Source organism: Pongo pygmaeus, chromosome 11 (assembly GCF_028885625.2).
Source record: "Pongo pygmaeus isolate AG05252 chromosome 11, NHGRI_mPonPyg2-v2.0_pri, whole genome shotgun sequence".
Lineage (NCBI taxonomy): Eukaryota > Metazoa > Chordata > Mammalia > Primates > Hominidae > Pongo > Pongo pygmaeus.
In genome coordinates, this window is record NC_072384.2 from 68,450,136 (window position 1) to 68,476,833 (window position 26,698).

General features: G+C 39.7%; 2 protein-coding genes across 13 annotated transcripts in view; one reads left to right on the top strand and one right to left on the bottom strand.

The window, feature by feature from the left end:
* NOSTRIN (nitric oxide synthase trafficking) overlaps positions 1–874 on the top strand; it is an 80,183-nt gene extending 79,309 nt beyond the window's left edge. For all 6 annotated transcript variants that reach the window (XM_054476913.2, XM_054476915.2, XM_054476914.2 and 3 more), the window contains one exon: positions 653–874. In XM_054476913.2, coding sequence (XP_054332888.1) covers positions 653–789 — 137 coding nt within the window. In that variant the 3' untranslated portion in view covers positions 790–874. The remainder of the gene's footprint in view (positions 1–652) is intronic.
* Positions 1–26,698, bottom strand: part of SPC25 (SPC25 component of NDC80 kinetochore complex) — a 56,707-nt gene that overhangs the window by 12,762 nt on the left and 17,247 nt on the right. For 2 of the 7 annotated variants that reach the window (XM_063648261.1, XM_063648260.1), the window contains exon 7: positions 15,541–15,587. The exons of 1 other annotated variant lie outside the window; for it this stretch is intronic. In XM_063648261.1, coding sequence (XP_063504331.1) covers positions 15,541–15,587 — 47 coding nt within the window. Of the gene's footprint in view, positions 1–13,437; positions 13,584–15,540; positions 15,588–25,242; positions 25,411–25,951; positions 26,122–26,698 lie in introns of those variants that run through there. 4 more of the 7 variants (XM_054476920.2, XM_054476919.2, XM_054476923.2 and 1 more) reach the window with 3 other exon arrangements.

Here is a 26,698-nt window from a genome sequence, read left to right on the forward strand (position 1 = left end):
CTGGTCTCAAACTCTTGCCCTCAAGTAATCTGCCCACCGCGGCCTCCCAAAGTGCTGGGATTACAGGTGTCAGCCACCGTGGCTGGCTGTGATCCTGTTTTTTTTTTTTTTGCTGAGACAGACAGAGTCTTGCCCTGTTGCTGTTGCCAAGGCTAGAGTGCAGTGGCATGATCTCAGCTCACTGCAACCTCTGCCTCCCGGGTTCAAGGATTCTCCTGCCTCAGCCTCCTGAGTAGCTGCTATTACAGGCACATGCCACCACACCCAGCTAATTTTTGTATTTTTAGTAGAGACAGGGTTTCACCATGTTGGTCAGGCTGGTCTCGAACTCCTGACCTTGTGATCCGCCTGCCTTGGCCTCCCAAAGTGCTGGGATTACAGGCGTCAGCCACCACGCCCGGCCAATCCTGTTTTTAAGCAATTATTTTATGATATATCTCAGTTGTTCATTATCTTACTCTTTTTAGTATCCTCTGGATTATGCCTGCTTTATAGACAGGTGTTCGATACATTTGGCTTCATCTGAATCAAGTGCAGAAAATGACACTACCAAGCAACTCCTTGAAGCAGAACCTCCTTAAAACTCTTATCAATCAGGCTGAGGCATGTGTTCACATTGCAGACACCCATTTGTCTAACTGTATTTTCACAGGTGACATTGTGATTATACACGAGAAAAAAGAAGAAGGATGGTGGTTTGGATCTTTGAATGGGAAAAAAGGCCATTTTCCTGCCGCTTATGTGGAGGAGTTACCTTCAAATGCTGGCGACACAGCTAAAAAGGCATAAAACAAGACTCTGAACATCCTACCTTCACACTCGGTAACCAACAATACAGTGTGGTTCAAATAAGAATAAAGTGCTGTTATCTTTACATGTTTTTCTTTTGAAATGGATGGAGTTCTACCTGCATGTCACAGCACTTTGCATTCATGACTATTAGCTTGAAACAGTCAGATAAAAGATGGATGGGTGGAGACAGACAAGGAAGAGGCTCCTTGGTTCCTAGAGTTTCCAAATTCTAGGAGACCCTAGAGATGATCCAGTATAACCCCTGGTGTCACAGAAACAGACGGAGTCCAAGGTGGGTTCAGCTGCTTGCCTGAAGTCACAAAGTTATCTGGTAGACAACAGCAGTGAGGACTTAGATGTCTTTTTCCTCTGGATTTGGGTGGCAACAGAACACAGCAGGCCTATGAGGGGGTCAAGCAGAGCCTGGGAGATGAGGAACACAGATCAATTCCAAGAAGAGAGACAGGCAATCAAGACACCAATGAGATCAACCCAAATTAGGGGATGGTAGGATATCTATGACAAACTCACAGCCAATATCATACTGAATGGACAATAACTGGAAGCATTCCCTTTGTAAACAGGCACAAGACAGGGATGCCCTCTCTCACCACTCCTATTCAACATAGTGTTGGAAGTTCTGGCCAGGGCAATCAGGCAGGAGAAAGAAATAAAGGGCATTCAATTAGGAAAAGAGGAAGTCAAATTGTCCCTGTTTGCAGATGACATGATTGTGTATCTAGAAAACCCCATAGTCTCAGCCTACAGTCTCCTTAAGCTGACAAGGAACTTCAGCAAAGTCTCAAGATACAAAATCAATGTGCAAAAATCACAAGCATTCTTATACACCAATAACAGACAAACAGAGAGCCAAACCATGAGTGAACTCCCATTCACAACTGCTTCAAAGAGAATAAAATAATACCTAGGAATCCAACTTAACAAGGGATGTGAAGGACCTCTTCATGGAGAACTACAAATCACTGCTCAATGAAATAAAAGAGGATACAAACAAACAAATGGAAGAACATTCCATGCTCATGGGTAGGAAGAAACAATATCGTGAAAATGGCCATACTGCCCAAGGTAATTTATAGATTCAATGCCATCCCCATCAAGCTACCAATGACTTTCTTCACAGAATTGGAAAAAACTACTTTAAAGTTCATATGGAACCAAAAAAGAGCCTGCATTGCCAAGTCAATCCTAAGCCAAAAGAACAAAGCTGGAGGCATCATGCTACCTGACTTCAAACTATACTACAAGGCTACAGTAACCAAAACAGCATGGTACTGGTACCAAAACAGAGATATAGATCAATGGAACAGAACTGAGCCCTCAGAAATAATGCCGCATATCTACAACTATCTGATCTTTGACAAACCTGACAAAAACAAGCAATGGGGAAAGGATTCCCTATTTAATAAATGGTGCTGGGAAAACTGGCTAGCCATATGTAGAAAGCTGAAACTGGATCCCTTCCTTACACCTTATACAAAAATTAATTCAAGATGGATTAAAGACTTACATGTCAGACCTAAAACCAGAAAAACCCTAGAAGAAAACCTAGGCAATACCATTTACGACATAGGCATGGGCAAGGACTTCATGTCTAAAACACCAAAAGCAATGGCAACAAAAGCCAAAATTGACAAATGGGATCTAATTAAACTAAAGAGCTTCTGCACAGCAAAAGAAACCACCATCAGAGTGAACAGGCAACCTACAGAATGGGAGAAAATTTTTGCAACCTACTCATCTGACAAAGGGCTAATATCCAGAATCTACAATGAACTCAAATAAATTTACAAGGAAAAAACAAACAACCCCATCAAAAAGTGGGCAAAGGATATGAACAGACACTTATCTAAACAAGACATTTATGCAGCCAAAAAACACATGAAAAAATGCTCATCATCACTGGCCATCAGAGAAATGCAAATCAAAACCACAATGAGATACCATCGCACACCAGTTAGAATGGCGATCATTAAAAAGTCAGGAAACAACAGGTGCTGGAGAGGATGTGGAGAAATAGAAACACTTTTACACTGTTGGTGGGACTGTAAACTAGTTCAACCATTGTGGAAGTCAGTGTGGCGATTCCTCAGGGATCTAGAACTAGAAATACCATTTGACCCAGCCATCCCATTACTGGGTATATACCCAAAGGATTATAAATCATGCTGCTATAAAGACACATGCACACGTATGTTTATTGCGGCACTATTCACAATAGCAAAGACTTGGAACCAACCCAAAGGTCCAACAACGTTAGACTGGATTAAGAAAATGTGGCACACACTGCAAAAACATGCCAAAATGTAAAGACCATCAAGGCTAGGAAGAAACTGCATCAACTAACGAGCAAAATAACCAGCTAACATCATAATGACAGGATCAAATTCACACATAACAATATTAACCTTAAATGTAAATGGGCTAAATGCTCCTATTAAAAGACACAGACTGGCAAATTGGATAAAGAGTCAAGACCCATGAGTGTGCTGTATTCAGGAAACCCATCTCACGTGCAGAGACACACATAGGCTCAAAATAAAGGGATGGAGGAAGATCTACCAAGCAAATGGAAAAAAGGCAGGGGTTGCAATACTAGTCTCTGATAAAACAGACTTTAAACCAACAAAGATCAAAAGAGACAAAGAAGGCTATTACATAATGGTAAAGTGATCAATTCAACAAGAAGAGCTAACTATCCTAAATATATATGCACCCAATACAGGAGCACCCAGATTCGTGAAGCAAGTCCTTAGTGACCTACAAAGAGACTTAGACTCCCACACAGTAATAATGGGAAACTTTAACACCCCACTGTCAACATTAGACAGACCAACAAGACAGAAAGTTAACAAGGATACCCAGGAATTGAATTCAGCTCTGCACCAAGCAGACCTAAGAGACATCTACAGAACTCTCCACCCCAATTCAACAGAATATACATTTTTTCAGCACCACACCACATCTATTCCAAAATTGACCACATAGTTGGAAGTAAAGCACGCCTCAGCAAATATAAAAGAACAGAAATTATAACAAACTGTCTCTCAGACCACAGGGCAATCAAACTAGAATGCAGGATTAAGAAACTCACTCAAAACCGCTCAACTACATGGAAACTGAACAACCTGCTCCTGAATGACTACTGGGTACATAACGAAATGAAAGCAGAAATAAAGATGTTCTTTGAAACCAACAAGAACAAAGACACAACATACCAGAATCTCTGGGACACATTCAAAGCAGTGTGTAGAGGGAAATTTATAGCACTAAATGCCCAAAAGAGAAAGCAGGAAAGATCCAAAACTGACACCCTAACATCACAATTAAAAGAACTAGAAAAGCAAGAGCAAACACATTCAAAAGCTAGCAGAAGGCAAGAAATAACTAAGATGAGAGCAGAACTGAAGGAAATAGAGACACAAAAAATCCTTCAAAAAATTAATGAATCCAGGAGCTGGTTTTTTTAAAAGATCAACAAAATTGATAGACCGCTAGCAAGACTAATAAAGAAGAAAAGACAGAAGAATCAAATAGACGCAATAAAAAATGATAAAGGGGATATCACCACTGATCCCACAGAAATACAAACTACCATCAGAGAATACTACAAACACCTGTACGCAAATAAACTAGAATATCTAGAAGAAATGGATAAATTCCTCGACACATACACCCTCCCAAGACTAAACTAGGAAGAAGTTGAATCTCTGAATAGACCAATAACAGGATCTGAAATTGAGGCAATAATTAATAGCTTACCAACCAAAAAAAGCCGAGGACCAGATGGATTCACAGCCGAATTCTACCAGTGGTACAAGGAGGAGCTGGTACCATTCCTTCTGAAACTATTCCAATCAACAGAAAAAGAGGGAATCCTCCCTAACTCATTTTATGAGGCCAGCATCATCCTGATACCAAAGCCTGGCAGAGACACAACCAAAAAAGAGAATTTTAGACCAATATCCTTGATGAACATTGATGCAAAAATCCTCAATAAAATACTGGCAAACCGAATCCAGCAGCACCTCAAAAAGCTTATCCACCATGATCAAGTGGGCTTCATCCCTGGGGTGCAAGGCTGGTTCAACATACACAAATCAATAAATGTAATCCAGCATATAAACAGAACCAAAGACAAAAACTGCATGATTATCTCAACAGATGCAGAAAAGGCCTTTGACAGAATTCAACAACGCTTCATGTTAAAAACTCTCAATAAATTAGGTATTGATGGGACATATCTCAAAATAATAAGAGCTATCTATGACAAACCCACAGCCAATATCATACTGAATGGGCAAAAACTGGAAGCATTCCCTTTGAAAACGGGCACAAGACAGGGATGCCCTCTCTCACCACTCCTATTCAACATAGTGTTGGAAGTTCTGGCCAGGGCAATTAGGCAGGAGAAGGAAATAAAGGGCATTCAATTAGGAAAAGAGGAAGTCAAATTGTCCCTGTTTGCAGATGACATGATTGTATATCTAGAAAACCCTGTTGTCTCAGCCCAAAATCTCAAGCTGATAAGCAACTTCAGCAAAGTCTCAGAATACAAAATCAACGTACAAAAATCACAAGCATTCTTATACACCAATAACAGAGAGCCAAATCATGAGTGAACTCCCATTCACAATTGCTTCAAAGAGAATAAAATACCTAGGAATCCAACTTATAAGGCATGTGAAGGACCTCTTCAGGGAGAACTACAAACCACTGCTCAATGAAATAAAAGAGGATACAAACAAATGGAAGAACATCCCATGCTCATGGGTAGGAAGAATAAATATCGTGAAAATGGCCATACTGCCCAAGGTAATTTATAGATTCAATGCCATCCCCATCAAGCTACCAATGACTTTCTTCACAGAATTGGAAAAAACTACTTTAAAGTTCATATGGAACCAAAAAAGAGCCTGCATTGCCAAGACAATCCTAAGCCAAAAGAACAAAGCTGGAGGCATCATGCTACCTGACTTCAAACTACACTACAAGGCTACAGTAACCAAAACAGCATGGTACTGGTACCAAAACAGAGATATAGATCAATGGAACAGAACAGAGCCCTCAGAAATAATGCCGCATATCTACAACCATCTGATCTTTGACAAACCTGACAAAAACAAGCAATGGGGAAAGGATTCCCTATTTAATAAATGGTGCTGGGAAAACTGGCTAGCCATATGTAGAAAGCTGAAACTGGATCCCTTCCTTACACCTTATACAAAAATTAATTCAAGATGGATTAAAGACTTACATGTCAGACCTAAAACCAGAAAAACCCTAGAAGAAAACCTAGGCAATACCATTCAGGACATAGGCATGGGCAAAGGACTTCATGTCTAAAACACCAAAAGCAATGGCAACAAAAGCCAAAATTGACAAATGGGATCTATTTAAACTAAAGAGCTTCTGCACAGCAAAAGAAACCACCATCAGAGTGAACAGGCAACCTACAGAATGGGAGAAAATTTTTGCAACCTACTCATCTGACAAAGGGCTAATATCCAGAATCTACAATGAACTCAAATAAATTTACAAGGAAAAAACAAACAACCCCATCAAAAAGTGGGCGAAGGATATGAACAGACACTTCTCAGAAGAAGACATTTATGCAGCCAAAAAAAAAACACATGAAAAAATGCTCATCATCACTGGCCATCACAGAAATGCAAATCAAAACCACAATGAGATACCATCTCACATCAGTTAGAAGGGCGATCATTAAAAAGTCAGGAAACAACAGGTGCTGGAGAGGATGAGGAGAAATAGGAACACTTTTACACTGTTGGTGGGACTGTAAACTAGTTCAACCATTGTGGAAGTCAGTGTGGCGATTCCTCAGGGATCTAGAACTAGAAATACTATTTGACCCAGCCACCCCATTACTGGGCATATACCCGAAGGATTGTAAATCATGCTGCTATAAAGACACATGCACACGTATGTTTATAGCGGCACTATTCACAATAGCAAAGACTTGGAACCAACCCAAAGGTCCAACAATGATAGACTGGATTAAGAAAATGTGGCACATATACACCATGGAATACTATGCAGCCATAAAAAATGATGAGTTCATGTCGTTTGTAGGGACATGGATGAAAGTGGAAACCATCATTCTCAGCAAACTATCACAAGGACAAAAAACCAAACCCCGCATGTTCTCACTCATAGGTGGGAACTGAACAATGAGAACACATGGACACAGGAAGGGGAACATCACACACCGGGGACTGTTGTGGGGTGGGGGGATGGGGGAGGGATAGCATTAGGAGATATACCTAATGCTAAATGACAAGTTAATGGGTGCAGCACACCAACATGGCACATGTATACATATGTAACAAACCTGCACATTGTGCACATGTACCCTAAAACTTAAAGAAGAATAATAATAAAATTTTTTAAAAAAAGAAATGCTTGCAAAGACATTAATAAAGAGAAAGAAGAGAGACTTCAGGCTACCTTGAGGTAACCCAAAAACAACACTGGAGCCCATCCAACGCTGACTTGGTAATATAAATACCTATGTAACATAAATATTACATAATATTTGTTTATATTTGATAATATGTAAAATGCATTATGTAAACAGAAATAAAAACAAATCATACACCTCAGAGACCAAAAAAAAAAAAAAAAAAAAAAAAGAAAATGTGGTACATATACACCATGGAATACTATGCAGCCATAAAAAATGATGAGTTCATGTCCTTTGTAGGGACATGGATGAAGCTGGAAACCATCATTCTCAGCAAACTGTTGCAAGGACAAAAAACCAAACACCGCATGTTCTCACTCATAGGTGGGAATTGAACAATGAGAACACATGGACACAGGAAGGGGAACATCACACACTGGGGACTGTTGTGGGATGGGGGGAGGTGGGAGGGATAGCATTAGGAGATATACCTAATGCTAAATGACAAGTTAATGGGTGCACCACATCAACATGGCACATGTATACATATGTAACAAACCTGCACGTTGTGCACATGTATCCTAAAACTTAAAGTATAATAAATAATAATTTAAAAAAAGAAAAAAAAAGATCCAAAGAAAGGGTGGTAGACAAAGGTCCAGCTCCTAGGCTGAGGGCCTCTGGGCAGAATGCGGTTTCATCCTGAGCCAATGATCTTCTGAGGCAGTTGCTTCATATATATCCCCTTCCCAACACCAGAGCTGCTCTGAGAGTGAGGTCAAGTGTGAGCCAGAAATGGCTGGAGATATAAGAACAAGAGCAAAGTGGACAGGAAAGGGCTAGGAGGGAGATAGTGCCCCAAATTTCATGCCTTCTTGCCCATTTGGAAACCTCATTTACCAGTTCAGAAATAACGAATTCTGTCCTTCCCAACTAAATCATTATGGACGGAATACCATAAGCAGCTTCCTAATGAAAGGACTTTAAATGATAGTGGATTTTGGCCGGGCGCGGTGGCTCATGCCTGTAATCCTAGCACTTTGGGAGGCCGAGGCGGGCGGATCACAAGGTCAGGAGATCAAGACCATCCTGGCTAACACGGTGAAACCCCCGTCTCTACTAAAAACACAAAAAATTAGCCGGGCGTGGTGGCGGGTGCCTGTGGTCCCAGCTACTCAGGAGGCTGAGGCAGGAGAATGGCGCGAACCTGGGAGGCGGAGTTTGCAGTGAGCAGAGATCACGCCAGTGCACTCCAGCCTGGGCAACAGGGCAAGACTCTATCTCAAAAAATAAAAAATAAAAAATAAATAAATAAATGATAGTGGATTTCTAGCTTGAATCAAAAGTTCAGGAAACCAATCTTCACTATCAAAATGGAATATTTAGGCTGAAGAAAATTTATGGTACTTCCTCAAATGACCCATAATGAGCAAACGCTGGGAATGAGAGAGGCTAGGCCCTGAAACTACTTCCAAGGAGAACAGTTTAGAGTGGAGAGAAATGTTACAGCAGCTTCTTTCAGAAAATGACCCAAGTTGGCCTGGAGATCACACACTCCATTGATTGGAAGGTCATGGTCTTGATGAAAGTGCTGGGTATGTTTTTACTCTTGTGCCAAATAGGCCGTCCTTTAGAACTTCAACACAGGCATTAAAGGAGTAATTAAAATCCATCCCATTACTCTCCTGCCCCGACCTCTTTTTAAAAAAAAATTCATCAAATTTTATACTTTCAAGAAGAAATTTTTCAAACTGAGAACTATATTTTGCAAGTCTGTACCATTACACTCCTATAGCGGGATATAAGTAACACAATATTTACATACAGATATTAGAGCTGAAGGAGCGCAAGTAAAATTTGTTATGTGAGACGTAACTTACAGCCCAGAACAGCTCAGAAGTTTTAATGTCATCCTTAATGGTGTCTTAATGAAGGCTTTCTGCAAGTAGAAAGTTGGCTGTATAATAGGCCATTAGACCATGAACAGAGATTTTAAATTTATATTTCCTTTTCATCTACTTCTTTCCATTAAGCCTTGATGGATAAAAAATTATGTAGCAATTGACTGCAGCCTACATCAGACCATTTTCTGTGGAGAAAATCATGATAATGGTAGTTGGACCCTAAAACTGTTTGAAAGTAATTTTCAAAGAAAGAGATCTTTTTTTTCTTCATAAATCAGTTGTGTTTTATGAAAACATAAATGGTTCCCGTTTTGGAATGCTGCTGCAAATTCTTTTTGCATCTGACATACAACTTTTAAGCTTCAAAGAAATACTATAAACTAGATGAAATACAAATATAATTGGATATAGCAGATTTGTTGAGTATCTTTTTAGTAGGGCAAGAACTTTCCGATTAGATAGATGGGGATGATACTCCAGAAAGATTTAGTGCATATTGTGATGAACATTAATTATGGGCTGAATTCTCCTATATAGAATAACTTTAATGTTAGTGCTTTAAAACTATTAAATGGGCTTTCATAATTATACTCCACTAAGTTTTGTATGTCAGAAAGTTTTTAGTACCATTACCAACCTGAAATATAGGCCATAGAGGCTGATATTGAGCACATTGATGTTACTTTATCTCCTTTCTAGTAGAGGAAAAGCTGACATATCCATCATGCTATCAACCAGAAAGATTTACTAATTTCATTTTTTTGCATTTTCACTTATGCATAATAATTAATATGCCTAATGACAAAAGGCATTTTAATCACTTAAAGTGCCTTATGATTCATCAAAAATGTAATATTCTGTTTGGGGTAAATGTTATTGTATAGTATTATAAAACTTTAACTGATCAGTAATTTGAGCGCAGTTTAATTTTGTTCTCCCCCAAGATAAAACCCCTCCCCTCCCAAAGCCTTGATGGCCTTGAGGGGTAATCAGCCTGGCTGGGAGAAAGAGAAGTGGGTTAAATCAAATGGCAGTACACCCTAGTTTCCTCTGCAATCTCATATAGGAAGATGAGCTTGGGGTTGCAGGGCATGAAAAGGTGGGACTCGGACTGGGCATGAGAAGGTGGGACTCAGACTTGGATCAAAGAGTGGGGACACAGCAGAGAGAGCAGAAACCTTTTGCAGAGAGAATGCAGCTACCTGGATAGAGCTGAAGATGATGGATGAGGGGAATGTCAAAGGTCCCAGGATGCTGTGATCCAGCATGGAGGATCTGGATCCCTGGACTTTCTGCTGAGCAGCAATGGAGACAGGATTGAAAAAACCAGTGAGCTAGAGAATCCAGGTTGTATTTATGCAGATAGGAGGTCAGTTCCAGGAAACTAAGGGGAAGTATGGGTGCTTGAGATCAGGGAAATCCTGCTGAAGGGGCAGAGCCCTAGGGATACTAACTGGGTCTGGGGGGTCAGAGAAACAGGAGGAAAGTAGCTTTGCTCTGAGGTTGGAGTAAATGGACCTACAGAGAATTAGGGTGAAAACCTCTTTCTCAAAGGAGCTATGGAATTGGAGAAGCAGACCTGGGAGGGGAAGCAAACCGAACTGGTTGGAGACAGACTTTGGTTTTAAAGCTCAGGACTAACAGAGGGCTCTGGCTCAACAAAGGGAATCATACCAAGGAGCACCTAGAAGCATGCCACATATATGGGGAAACTGAGTTTTCCTCACATGGGCAAATGGGAATTGCTTTCTTCAGTGATTCTTCCAGTGTGGTGTCTGGACCAGCACACTCCTCACACCAGAAGTAGTCTTGGCAGGGCATGGTGGCTCATGCCTGTAATCCCACCACTTTGGAAGGGCAAGGTGGGTGGATCACTTGAGGTTAGGAGTTCAAGACCAGCTTGGGCAAAGTGGCAAAAACCTGTCCCTACTAAAAACACAAAACTAGCCGGGTGTGGTGGTGCATGCCTGTAGTCCCAGCTACTCAGGAGGCTGAAGCACAAGAATGGCTTGAACCCGGGAGGCGGAGGTTGCAGTGAGCTGGGATTGCACCACTGCACTCCAGCCTGGTTGACAGAGCAAGACTCCAACTCAAAAAAAAAAAAAAAAAAAAAAAAAAAAATCATTTTTGAACTGGATTTTGAAGGATGAATAGAAGTTACCATATGGAGAGGTTGAGAAACAAAACATCTGCCACTTAAATACTAGGTCTAAGTACAATGAGTCCTTTTTCTCAAAACATCCCCCAGTCTCCATTCTTGTAAGGAAGGCAGAGCAGTAAATAAATACAAGACACCATGATAAACGCTGTAATAGGAGCATGCCAAGAGGTAATGAGGACATTCAGGAGTGAGAGCTTTCAATCAGGATCGAGGAGATCAGGGAAAGTCCGAGCTGCATGGGAGTTAAGCAAGTGAGATGGGTTGGGTGAGTGCTACAGGCAGATGAGAAAAAGGCACTGCACATAAGCACTGGAAAGTACACGTTTGTAACAACTGACCAGGCACCGGTCCACAAAGTATCTGGAAATTATCTGACCATAATATAATGTAGAAATCATTAAGAAAACGGTAACTGAAAAAAACCTTGTGCATTTGGAGAACGCGTATGTGTGCCCACACCCATATATGCACATGCATGTATGCACATACACACATACTTCTGAATAATCCATGCTTCAAGAAGAAATCTTAATGGAAATTAGAAAATGTTAGAAATAAAAAATGAAAAAGATACTATTTATCAAAACCTGTAGTTTTGGGAAAGCAGCTATAAAAAAGTCCTACAAGGAAAGAAGAAATGCTAAAATTAATAAACTAAGCATCCTAATTACAACTTTATCAAAATAACAGCAGAATCAACTCAAAGTAAAGAACATTAAAAAAAAAAAAAAAAAAAGAAGAAGAAAGAAATGGGCCGAGAGCGGTGGCTCAGGTCTGTAATCCCAGCACTTTGGGAGACAGAGGCGGGTGGATCACGAGGTCAGAAGTTCGAGACCAGCCTGACCAACACGGTGAAACCTGTCTCTACTAAAATACTAAAATTAGTCGGGTGGCACGTGCCTGTAATCCCAGCTACTCAGGAGGCTGAGGCAAGAGAATCACTTGAACCTGGGAGGCGGAGTTTGCAGTGAGCTGCGATCGTGCCACTGCACTCCAGCCAGGACAAGAGAGCGAGACTCTGTCTCAAAAAAAAAAAAAAAAAAGAAAGAAAGAAAGAAAGTAATGAAAGATGAAACAAAATAGAAGAATATGAACAAGGCTATCCATTGGTTCTTTGAAATGATTAACAAAATGAGCAAATCTTGGTGAGAATGAAAAAAGGTATGAATAAACATTATAAGAAAAAAGTAGGCTGAGTGCGGTGGCTCATGCCTGTAATTCTGGCACTTTCGGAGGCCAAGGCTGGCAGATCACTTGAGCCCAGGAGTTCGAGACCAGCCTGGACAATACAGGGAGACCCTGCCTCTTAAAAAAAAAAAAAAAAAAAAAAAAAATTAAGTAGATGCTATAGATGCAGCAGATATCTAAAAGATAAAATTATATACTATGAATTCTTTACACCAATTAATTTGAAAACAAGAAAAAGAGACAAATTTCTCAAAAAATAAGAATGATCAAAACTTAGAAGAAATACAATAACTGAACGATTTAATAACTGTTAAAGAAATATAATGAGTACCTTTAAAAACTCTTCCTACAAAAAAATCCCCAGAAGACCAGATAGTTTTATAAGTGAGTTCAAAAATAATAATCTTATTCAAACTTTTTCAGGAATAGAAAAATATACATGGCAAAATTATAACCCAATCTTACTCATGACTATAGATGTAAAAATTCCAAACAAAATATTCATAAACTGATGCCAACACTGTGTTAAAAAAAAAGACTGCACATGACTAAACTGGATTTATTCCAAGAAGGCAAAGTTAATTCAATATTTTTTTCAAAAGCCTGTTAATGTAAATCACATTAATAGGTTAAAGATGAAAATTTATATAGGTACAGAAAAACATAAAATTCAACAAATATTCATGATAATTACTTTTAGTTAATTGGGAATAAAAGAAAATCTTCTTCATTTCCAAGTCTGGGAAACCACACATAGTAGAGTATGGCCAGATAAGAAAAGTGACCCTCAAAAAGGGTAACTAACTTGCGCAAGGTCATGTATCAGTTTCAATAGTAGAGCAAAGACTGGCCTGCATCTTAATTCTCAACTTTTTTCCCCAACAATACCATGTTGGTGCCGGAATATAGAGCTTTTTGCAAAACAAGTTAAAATATTCAAGATTTGCCATTATATAGATAACATTTATTTGAATCTCAAACATTGCCTCTTTCCAAAATTCTCATAAACATTAAGTTGAATAAAATAACTTCTCCCTTGAAATTTTTCCATTTGCTAGACCTCATCCTCAGCTGCTACTTCCAGCTTGCCTAGTTGCTAAGGAAAAAGGAAAATGTGTGTCTAAACTTGAAACATTCTTCACACCATATCATACAGTTTTCATATTTCACACCACAATATATTAACAATACCAAGAAAGGGCTGATTTTATATAGCATATAGATCCTCCTGTTAACTGATAGACTCTTTTTCTATTTAGATGAAAATCTTATCTTTATTCAGAAAGGAACTTGTTCTCTGTCAGCTTGTTACTGAGTCAAGAATTGCTCACCGGGTGTGGTGGCTCATGCCTGAAATCCCAGCACTTTGGGAGGCCGAAGTGGGTGGATCCTTTGGGCCCAAGAGTTTGAGACCAGACTGGGCAACATGGCAAAACCCCATCTCTATAAAAAATACAAAAATTAGCCAGGTGTGGTGGTGCATGCCTGTAGTCCTAACTACTCAGGACTCCAGCCTGCGCGACAAAGTGAGACCCTGTCTCAAAAAATAGCAAAGCCATCTTTAACTTCCAAAAATGTCCAAACACCTTAGCAACATGCCTGCAGATATTGTTGAACAAGCCACCTCTTTTTTGAAGTGCAGTTTTGATTCCCCATCAAATAATTTTCTGTTGAGTCTTGATAATGTGTTCAACATTAATAAGTATTTATTAAGCTTCTTCTATGTCCCAGACACTGCTAGGTGAGAGAGCTAAATGCCGCCATGGTACACAAATTCAAATGTAACTAATTATGTGTGTACAGGATTTTCTGAATTGAAAAAATAACCAACACTTTCTAATTCTCATTAGCTTGGAAATTGAAACTTTAGATCTATTAGTAGAACACTGTAGTAGATTTTGTGCTGATTCATTTTTTTAACTTAATTTGTTATCGAGTTTAATTTTAGAGACCTGTACCATTTTATTACAAAATGTGGAATAGATGAGTGACCCCATTTGGATTCCATTTCAATCAGTGTTACTTATATTTGTGCCTATATTTTCCCACTTAAGAAAATATCTTATCTGTGTATCTTGTGCTTTATTTCCACATTAGGAAGATTTTAAATGTTTAAAATTATTACATTTTTATGACACATCTTAAACATAATGCATAAAAAAGCAAGTATACAAAGATAGCTGTTTGCCTTTTATATGTATTATTAATCAGCTCAAGTGTAATTTTCATAATGCATCAACTTTAAAATGTAAGTTAATATATTAGTATCAGCTCCAAAATATCCCTAGGTGGGTATATAGTAAACTTCAAAACTTAAGTTTTGTTTTTGTTTTGCTTTAAAGAGATAGGGTCTTTCTCTGTCACCTAGGCTGGAGCTCACTGCTGAGCTCAAGCGATCCTTCCACCTCTATCTTGCAAGTAGTTGGCACTATAGGCACGTACCACCATGCCCGGCTAATTAAATTCCTTTTAGAGATGGGGTCTGGCTTTGTTGCCCAGGCCAGTCTTGAACTCCTGGCCTCTTCAGTCTTCCAAAGTGCTAGGATTACAGGCATTAAGTCACCGTGCTCAGCCTAAGGCTTTTACATTTGCTTGAAGAGATTAAAAACTTATGCACAAGTTAATAGCCCTCTCACACACCATTCCAAAAAGACCTGGGTTGATGACTGCAGTCTACATCCCTAGTGACTGTTCTCAATGAGCCAGTGGGGTTTTAAACACCTCATACTCTGCTCACTGTTTCCCTGAGAGCTGCAGCTCTTTTGCCACTTTAGTGAGTCTATTTCCTAAGGATCCAGACAAAGCAGAGTCCTCCTCTGCTTTCAAGACAATTTAGTTTTTTTCTTAATCATTACACTTCTACAGAAACAACAAAACTTGAATTATATTATCCAAGTTCAAATTTGTTTAGAATCTTTAAGAACTTTGTTTTTGCATACTTTCCCTGTAATATAGTACAGAAAGGCAATAAGGCATCATCTAGATCTAGGTGAAACTCATGGATTCAGTTGCCAGTTTGTCATCTGGGTTTGAATCTCAGCTCTAACACTTACCAGCAGTGTCTTGAAGTCATTTAAACTCTGTACGTTGTATTCCTTATCTGTAGAACAAAAATGTCAATAGTATCTACCTCACATGTTGTTGTGAGAATGTAAATGAGTAGATGGAGGTAAAGGGCTTAGAACAGTGCTGGGCATGTAGGAAGTGCTAAAAAAAAAAAAAAAAGTATTAATCATTATTTTAAGATGGCCAGCTTACCAGGCTTGTCAGAATAATCCCCAATCTTGGAATGAATCAACTTCCCTGTTGAGAAAACAAATCTGTCTAATGTTCTATGGCCCAAGGCCCTCTGTTTATAATAATGCATTTTTCTTTGTACATTTGACTTTGGATTCCAGTAGCAAAGCTGGTTCCTACGTTTTGTTTTGAGACGGAGTCTCGCTTTGCCATCCAGGCTGGAGTGCAGCGGCACAATCTTGGCTCACTGCAACCTCCACCTCCTGGGTTCAAGCGATTCTCCTGCCTCAGCCTCCTGAGTAGCTGGGATTACAGGTGCCCGCCACCACACCCAACTAATTTTTCTATTTTTAATAGAGACGGGGTTTCACCATGTTGGTCAGGCTGGTCTCAAACTCCTGACCTCGTGATCCACCTGCCTCGGCCTCCCAAAGTGCTGGGATTACAGCTGTGAGCCACTGCGCCTGGTCATTCCTATGTTATCCTCTTGTGAATTTCCTGCTATGGAATCTCATTCTCAGATCTTGACCCCATTCCACCCACCAGTTAGAAGTGAAGAATGGCTGTTCCTTGAGGAAAAATGGACCCTAAGTGGGGATCTACCCATTTCTTCTGTCATCCCCAGTTCTCATTTCTCCAACTTGCAGGTGAAAGAGATCCTTCAGAATTTCTTCTTGCTTCGGCAACCTGGCTCAATGCCTAGTGCCTTCTTACTGTATGGTTCAAAATATTATGTCATCGAGTTTGCAGTATGAGATATGATCTTTCTTTAGTCTTCTTTGAGACAAGGCCTTCCCTCAAGTTTTGTTATATTTGTTCACTGTAGATATATTTCAAGTGGAGAAATTCAGTCAACACAGACGCACTGTAGGTAGTCATGTAATGTTTTTAATGCCAAACATCTAAGCTGTCTTTCCCTTTGTAGAACTATAACATCCCCACTCTTAGCCCAGTTATTGAGGTTAATGTGCCTTTATAGCTGGGTTTCAGGGGGAATCTAGTATAACCCAATGCATGTATTTTAGCTCCTTGATCACCTGTACTAACTTACAGGAACCAGATGAGTTTGAAATTGCTGTGGTCTACCACAAAGAGCCTCAATCCAGAAGAAACAGATCCTGCTGATAGAATTTGAGCTCCAAATCAAGCTAGGTTCACAAAAACCGAAGTTGGGTTTTGATATGGTTTTTTATGTTCATTTAAATAGGTTTATAAAAAGTAAGGCCAGATGTGAAAGTCTGCCTAGGAAAAACTGGAGTTTGCTTATTGTACTCTCTCTGTTAAAATACTCCCTTCAGACAAGCCCATGCTGAAATAGGATATGTCTATTGTTAGTAGCACCCATTCCAATCACCAGGGCAGTTTATTAGCCTTTTATCTCTACAGAGAAAATACCAATCAATGGTCCCTAAAAGCTGGTCTACACACTGGCATGTGTCAGTGATAACATCTCCACCAGGCCATAGCATTCTTCTCAGATAAGTTCTACTACTATATGCCAATGAGCAAAGCCTTGAGCCAAGTCCTAGGTATGAGCAGTGTTAGGGTTCAGAACATGATACTCCAAAGTATGGTGCTTTAGCATGCTGAGTACTTTGAACTAAGAGAGATTAGAAGGCCTCAGAAGCAGCCTCAGAACCAAGGTCTCTGACCTTTTCCTGCCTTCCTGCTTCTTGCTCCCCTCTTCTCCAAAGTAAGCCGTAAAACCTAGAAATATTATTCCATCTTTCCCCGCCCTTTCTATGTCGTAAGACCCTCCTTCGATAAGGGTCCTGCCCCATGCCCAGGAAGAAGGAAAGCTACACAGAAAGACCAAGAAAGACCTGAACAGACAGGCCTTGTGGGTTTCTTCAGTTTATTCCCACTACATCGCACCTGTTTGTCCAATCACGTTTCTACATGGCTGTCTATTCTTCCATTCTTTGTCAAACATAAGCATAAAAACAGACAGTTTTACCTGCATATTTGAGTTTTCATTTCTGAAGCCTCCCATGTCACATAAAACTTAGATTAAATAAATTTATGGTGTTTTTCTCTTGTTAATCTGTCTTTTGCTATAGGAGTGTTGGCTATGACCCTTACGATGGATGAGGAAAGGTATCACATTTTTCTGCCTCTACAGCAGCCACTGAGAGAGGCTGCTCTGAAACTCCCTTCCTACTCTCACTAACAGGGCAACAAGTGTGAATTTTCCCCCAGACTACTCAGGGAGAAGGCAAGAGAAGCAACTGAAGGCATGGAAGCCATTGTTCTATAGCTTTTAGGTGTGCTCAAGATATACTGAAACAGTATTATGTAGCTTTCACTATAGCTAGCATACTTAAATGCCATCAAACTTACACAGAAAAGATGACGACAAAAAAAAAAAGTCCTAGAAAAAGTTGACGTTTGAACTCTAGTCTATGGTAAACAGATTCCCAAGATGACAAACTTATATCCGGACCACAAATAAATGGCAAACATTACAAAATGGAAACTGTTTATAAATTTCTACATTTAGATTTTCAAAAATATATCCTAGTAAAATGCTGCCAACTTTCTTCTGATGTGAAGGACTGTCCTTTATTCTAATTATAGATCTCTCTTGGTGTAAGGTAAAAATATTCTTTCTTTTTTGACATTAGGTTGATAGTAAGATAGTAGAGTTTATTTTGCCCAGTACATATTAAAAACTGTCAACCTTAGGTTGGGCCCATCCTTTTAATTTTTTAATATTGAGTCCATATTAAGTGGTCCAAAAGCTTGGAGACCACTGAAACACAGGGCAGGTTGAACAAATTTCCATTCCCAGTGCCCGCCATAAGTTAGTCATGCCTGACATTTACAGAAAAAAAAAAAAAAAAGTAGTAAACTAATTATCTTTCATTAATTAAACGAACACATTTTAGTTTACATGTTTCCCTAAGATTTTAATTAAAATACAGTACTTCTCCCTTACCTGTGGGGGATGTTACAAGACCCCCAGTAGATGTCTGAAAGCTTAGATAGTGCTAAATCTGATATAGACTATTTTTTCTCCATACATAAATATCTATGATAAAACTTTATTTACAAATTAGGCACAGTAAGAGATTAACAACAATAAGTAATAGAATAGAATAATTATAACATACAGTAACAAAAGTTATGTATATGAAATGTTTCTTTCTCTCAAAATATCTTGTCCTGCAGTCTACTCATTTAATATTTTTGGATCACAGTTGACTGTGGGTAACTGAAACTGTGGAAAGCAAAACTGCAGATAAGGATGGACTACTGTGATTGAAAGAAGTATGCCACACAGAATGTTACAAAAATACCAAAGAATTACAGGCAGATAGCCGATGAGAATTCTTTTAAAAAGAGTTACAGGTGGAGCCAAGATGGCCAACTAGGAACAGCTCCAATCTACAGCTCCCAGAGTGAGCGACGCAGAAGACGGGTGATTTCTGCATTTCCAACTGAGGTACCAGGTTCATCTCACTGGGGAGTGCCGGACAGTGAGTGCAGCGCACCGTGCGTGAGCCGAAGCAGGGCGAGGCATCGCCTCACCCAGGAAGCACAAGGGGTCAGGGAATTCCCTTTCCTAGTCAAAGAAAGGGGTGACAGACGGCATCTGGAAAATCAGGTCACGCCCACCCTAATACTGTGCTTTTCCAACGGGCTTATCAAATGGCACACCAGGAGATTATATCCCGCACCTGGCTCAGAGGGTCCTACGCCCACGGAGCCTCGCTCATTGCTAGCACGGCAGTCTGAGATCAAACTGCAAGGTGGCAGCGAGGCTGGGGAAGGGGCGCACGCCATTACTCAGGCTTCAGTAGGTAAACAAAGCTGCCAGGAAGCTCAAACTGGGTGGAGCCCACCACAGCTCAAGGAGGCTTGTCTGCCTCTGTAGGCTCCACCTCCGGGGGCAGGGCACAGACAAACAAAAGACAGCAATAACCTCAGCAGACTTAAATGTCCCTGTCTGACAGCTTTGAAGAGAGTAGTGGTTCTCCCAGCACGCAGCTTGAGATCTGAGAACGGGCAGACTGCCTCAAGTGGGTCCCTGACCCCCGAGTAGCCTAACTGGAAGGCACCCCCAAGTAGGGTCAGACTGACACCTCACACGGCCAGGTACTCCTCTGAGACAAAACTTCCAGAGGAACAATCAGGCAGCAGCATTTGCGGTTCACCAATATCTGCTGTTCTGCAGCCACTGCTGCTGATACCCAGGCAAACAGGGTCTGGAGTGGACCTCCAGTAAACTCCAACAGACCTGCAGCTGAGGGTCCTGACTGTTAGAAGGAAAACTAAGAAACAGAAAGCACATCCACACCAAAAACCCATCTGTACGTCACCATCATCAAAGACCAAAGGCAGATAAAACCACAAAGATGGGGAAAAAACAGAGCAGAAAAACTGGAAACTCTACAAATCAGAGCGCCTCTCCTCATCCAAAGAAACGCAGCTCCTCACCAGCAACGGAACAAAGCTGGATAGAGAATGACTTTGATGAGTTGAGAGAGGAAGGCTTCAGAATATCAAACCACTCCAAGCTAAAGGAGGAAGTTCGAACCAATGGCAAAGAAATTAAAAACTTTGAAAAAAAATTAGACGAATGGATAACTAGAATAACCAATGCAGAGAAGTCCTTAAAGGACCTGATGGAGCTGAAAACCACGGCACGAGAACTACATGACGAATGCACAAGCCTCAGTAACCGATGCAATCAACTGGAAGAAAGGGTATCAGCGATGGAAGACGACATGAATGAAATGAAGCGAGAAGAGAAGTTTAGAGAAAAAAGAATAAAAAAAACGAACAAAGCCTCCAAGAAATATGGGACTATGTGAAAAGACCAAATCTACGTCTAATTGGTGTACCCGAAAGTGACGGGGAGTATGGAACCAAGTTGGAAAACACTCTGCAGGATATTATCCAGGAGAACTTCCCCAATCTAGCAAGGCAGGCCAACATTCAGATTCAGGAAATACAGAGAACGCCACAAAGATACTCCTTGAGAAGAGCAACTCCAACACACATAATTGTCAGATTCACCAAAGTTGAAATGAAGGAAAAAATGTTAAGGGCAGCCAGAGAGAAAGGTCGGGTTACCCACAAAGGAAAGCCCATCAGACTAACAACTGACCTCTCAGCAGAAACTCTACAAGCCAGAAGAGAGTGGGGGCCAATATTCAACATTCTTAAAGAAAAGAATTTTCAACCCAGAATTTCATATCCAGCCAAACTAAGCTTCATAAGTGAAGGAGAAATAAAATCCTTTACAGACAAGCAAATGCTGAGAGATTTCGTCACCACCAGGCCTGCCCTAAAAGAGCTCCTGAAGGAAGCAATAAACATGGAAAGGAACAACCAGTACCAGCCACTGCAAAAACATGCCAAATTGTAAAGACCATCAAGGCTAGGAAGAAACTGCATCAACTAACGAGCAAAATAACCAGCTAACATCATAATGACAGGATCAAATTCACACATAACAATATTAACCTTAAATGTAAATGGGCTAAATGCTCCAATTAAAAGACACAGACTGGCAAATTGGATAAAGAGTCAAGACCCATGAGTGTGCTGTATTCAGGAAACCCATCTCACGTGCAGAGACACACATAGGCTCAAAATAAAGGGATGGAGGAAGATCTACCAAGCAAATGGAAAACAAAAAAAGGCAGGAGTTGCAATACTAGTCTCTGATAAAACAGACGTTAAACCAACAAAGATCAAGAGAGACAAAGAAGGCCATTACATAATGGTAAAGAGATCAATTCAACAAGAAGAGCTAACTATCCTAAATATATATGCACCCAATACAGGAGCACCCAGATTCATAAAGCAAGTCCTTAGTGACCTACAAAGAGACTTACACTCCCACACAATAATAATGGGAGACTTTAACACCCCACTGTCAACATTAGACAGACCAACAAGACAGAAAGTTAACAAGGATACCCAGGAATTGAACTCAGCTCTGCACCAAGCAGACCCAATAGACATCAACAGAACTCTCCATCCCAAATCAACAGAATATACATTTTTTTCAGCACCACACCACACCTATTCCAAAATTGACCACATAGTTGGAAGTAAAGCACTCCTCAGCAAATGTGAAAGAACAGAAATTATAACAAACTGTCTCTCAGACCACAGGGCAATCAAACTAGAATGCAGGATTAAGAAACTCACTCAAAACCACTCAACTACATGGAAACTGAACAACCTGCTCCTGAATGACTACTGGGTACATAACGAAATGAAGGCAGAAATAAAGATGTTCTTTGAAACCAACGACAACAAAGACACAACATACAAGAATCTCTGGGACACATTCAAAGCAGTGTGTAGAGGGAAATTTATAGCACTAAATGCCCACAAGAGAAAGCAGGAAAGATCTAAAATTGACACCCTAACATCACAATTAAAAGAACTAGAGAAGCAAGAGCAAACACATTCAAAAGCTAGCAGAAGGCAAGAAATAACTAAGATGAGAGCAGAATTGAAGGAAATAGAGACACAAAAAACCCTTCAAAAAATCAATGAATCCAGGAGCTGGTTTTTTGAAAAGATCAACAAAATTGATAGACCGCTAGCAAGACTAATAAAGAAGAAAAGAGAGAAGAATCAAATAGATGCAATAAAAAATGACAAAGGGGATATCACCACTGATCCCACAGAAACAAACTACCATCAGAGAATACTATAAACACCTCTACGCAAATAAACTAGAATATCTAGAAGAAATGGATAAATTCCTTGACACATTTACTCTCCAAGACTAAACCAGGAAGAAGTTGAATCTCTGAATAGACCAATAACAGGATCTGAAATTGAGGCAATAATTAATAGCTTACAAACCAAAAAAAGTCCAGGACCAGATGGATTCACAGCCGAATTCTACCAGAGGTACAAGGAGGAGCTGGTACCATTCCTTCTGAAACTATTCCAATCAACAGAAAAAGAGGGAATCCTCCCTAACTCATTTTATGAGGCCAGCATCATCCTGATACCTGGCAGAGACACAACCAAAAAAGAGAATTTTAGACCAATATCCTTGATGAACATTGATGCAAAAATCCTCAATAAAATACTGGCAAACCAAATCCAGCAACACATCAAAAAGCTTATCCACCATGATCAAGTGGGCTTCATCCCTGGGATGCAAGGCTGGTTCAACATATGAAAATCAATAAACGTAATCCAGCATATAAACAGAACCAAAGACAAAAAACACATGATTATCTCAATAGATGCAGAAAAGGCCTTTGACAAAATTCAACAACTCTTCATGCTAAAAACTCTCAATAAATTAGGTATTGATGGGACGTATCTCAAAATAATAAGAGCTATCTATGACAAACCCACAGCCAATATCATACTGAATGGGCAAAAACTGGAAGCATTCCCTTTGAAAACGGGCACAAGACAGGGATGCCGTCTCTCACCACTCCTATTCAACATAGTGTTAGAAGTTCTGGCCAGGGCAATCAGGCAGGAGAAGGAAATAAAGGGCATTCAATTAGGAAAAGAGGAAATCAAATTGTCACTGTTTGCAGATGACACGATTGTATATCTAGAAAACCCCACTGTCTCAGCCCAAAATCTCCTTAAGCTGATAAGCAACTTCAGCAAAGTCTCAGAATACAAAATCAATGTGCAAAAATCACAAGCATTCTTATACACCAATAACAGACAGAGAGCCAAATCATGAGTGAACTCCCATTCACAATTGCTTCAAAGAGAATAAAATATCTAGGAATCCAACTTACAAGGGATGGGAAGGACCTCTTCAAGGAGAACTACAAACCGCTGCTCAGCAAAATAAAAGAAGACACAAACAAACGAAAGAACAATCCATGCTCATGGATACGAAGAATCAATTGTGAAAATGGCCATACTGCCCAAGGTAATTTATAGATTCAACGCCATCCCCATCAAGCTACCAATGACTTTCTTCACAGAATTGGAAAAAACTACTTCAAAGTTTATATGGAACCAAAAAAGAGCCTGCATTGCCAAGTCAATCCTAAGCCAAAAGAACGAAGCTGGGGGCGTCACGCTATCTGACTTCAAACTAACCTACAAGGCTACAGTAACCAAAACAGCATGGTACTGGTACCAAAACAGAGATATAGATCAATAGAACATAACAGAGCCCTCAGAAATAATGCCACATATCTACAACCATCTGATCTTTGACAAACCTGACAAAAACAAGCAATGGGGAAAGGATTCCCTATTTAATAAATGGTGCTGGGAAAACTGGCTAGCCATATGTAGAAAGCTAAAACTGGATCCCTTCCTTACACCTTATACGAAAATTAATTCAAGATGGATTAAAGACTTACATGTTAGAGCTAAAACCATAAAAACCCTAGAAGAAAACCTAGGCAATACCATTCAGGACATAGGCATGGGCAAGGACTTCATGTCTAAAACACCAAAAGCAATGGCAACAAAAGCCAAAATTGACAAATGGGATCTAATTAAACTAAAGAGCTTCTGCACAGCAAAAGAAACCACCATCAGAGTGAACAGGCAACCTACAGAATGGGAGAAAATTTTTGTAACCTACTCATCTGACAAAGGGCTAATATCCAGAATCTACAATAAACTCAAACAAATTTACAAGAAAAAAACAAACAACCCCATCAAAAAGTGGGCGAAGGATATGAACAGACACTTATCTAAACAAGACATTTATGCAGCCAAAAAACACATGAAAAAATGCTCATCATCACTGGCCATCAGAGAAATGCAAATCAAAACCACAATGAGATACCATCTCACACCAGTTAGAATGGCGATCATTAAAAAGTCAGGAAACAACAGGTCCTGGAGAAATAGGAACACTTTTTCTCCACAACAGATGTAGAGAAATAGGAACACTTTTACACTGTTGGTGGGACTGTAAACTAGTTCAACCATTGTGGAAGACAGTGTGGCGATTCCTCAGGGATCTAGAACTAGAAATACCATTTGACCCAGCCATCCCATTACTGGGTATACACCCAAAGGATTATAAATCATGCTGCTATAAAGACACATGCACACGTATGTTTATTGTGGCACTACTCACAATAGCAAAGACTTGGAACCAACCCAAATGTCCAACAATGATAGACTGGATTAAGAAAATGTGGCATATATACACGATGGAATACTATGCAGCCATAAAAAATTATGAGTTCATGTCCTTTGTAGGGACATGGATGAAGTTGGAAACCATCATTCTCAGCAAACTGTCGCAAGGACAAAAAACCAAACACTGCATGTTCTCACTCATAGGTGGGAATTGAACAATGAGAACACATGGACACAGGAAGGGGAACATCACACACTGGGGACTGTTGTGGGGTGGGGGGAGGTGGGAGGGATAGCATTAGGAGATATACCTAATGCTAAATGACAAGTTAATGGGTGCAGCACACCAACATGGCACATGTATACATATGTAACAAACCTGCATGTTGCGCACATGTACCCTAAAACTTAAAGTATAATAATAATAAAAAAAGAAAGAAAGAAAAAAAGATACAAAATAGAGAAGAAAAATAAACCGTTTTTATATACACTATTTGTATGTTAATTATAAACCGTGGCAGTAAAAGCTTTCCGAACATTGGCAAGAAAAGCTGAAAAATTGTTGGTCTTCCTTACATTCTCTTGAAATTCTGCTAGGCCCTCAAGATGAGGGGCACTATCTGACACTAGAAAAAAAAAAATCAAAGACAATTAGAATGAGATTATTTTATGGCAGAGAAGTATTTCTAATTTAGATGCTCTCATCTGGTTTGAATGTCAATTCCATCTTAATGAAATTCTTTGAGCAAAAAAGGATACACTTGATTTTCCTATGCCAACTATCTTTTGGACCTTTCCTTCGTTTAATCTCTAAATATTCAAATCTTAAGTACTATAATCTTGCTTTAAATTTAAACAGATGGCACTCAAGAATTGAAGAGTTTAGTGATGCAGAATGATCATGCCCATCATCTTAAACTTATATATTTTGTTTTAACTATTTAAAGTTTTTTTTAAAACTGTTAAGTCATTTTTGTCTGCAAAACTTTGGTTTGACTGACTTTTCATTTCTGACCACTGGATTAAAAAAAAAAAAAAAAAGAACAATTTTCTTTTTTTTTTGAGACAGACTCTTGATTTGTCACCAAGCCTGGAAGTACAGTGGTGTGATCTCAGCTCACTGCAAACTCTGCCTCCTGGCTTCAAGCAGTTCTTTTGCCTCAGCTTTCTGAGTAGCTGGGATTATAGGTAACATATCCAGCTAACCTTTGTATTTTTAGTAGAGGCAGGGTTTCGCCATGTTACCCAGGCTGGTCTTGAATTCCTGACCTCAAGTGATCCGCCTGCCTCCGCTTCCCAAAGTGCTGGGATTACAGGTGTGAGCCACCATGCCCAGCCTGAAAAAAGAACAATTTTCAATGCCCAGCCTTAATAACTTACAATTATGAAAGAAATATCTAGAATTTTCCAAGTGAAATGGCAGGCATTAGAAAATGTGGTTGCTATTCCAACAGTGGTATTTACAGGGGCTATTAATCAAATTAGACTCAAAGTCACAAATAACAGTATTGTCCTTGTATGTAGTTGTACCAGCTGGTACACTGGGACAAGTCTCCAGTGAAGGTGGTCAAAGGAAAAGAAATTCACCCATTATCAGATTTCCAGCTCTCTGGTACAGATTGCTTAGGAAACAAGGTCCATGACCACAGCAGAGAAACAATGGCAAAGGACATCTGGTCCAAAATGTATCCTGTATATTCTATTTTAATATACTATCATGTACTATCAGATTATACCATAAGAGAATATCCAATTTAGAGAAAATCGAAAAGCTAGATAAGAGGTTTTTGGGGCTTGCTTTTAAAAATCTAGCACTAATTAGATTGGAAGATATTTATCGAGAGAGAAAAAAAACCCAAACATCTGTATAAGAATCAGATTGTCAAAATATAAATTCCCCAGGAATAGGAACTG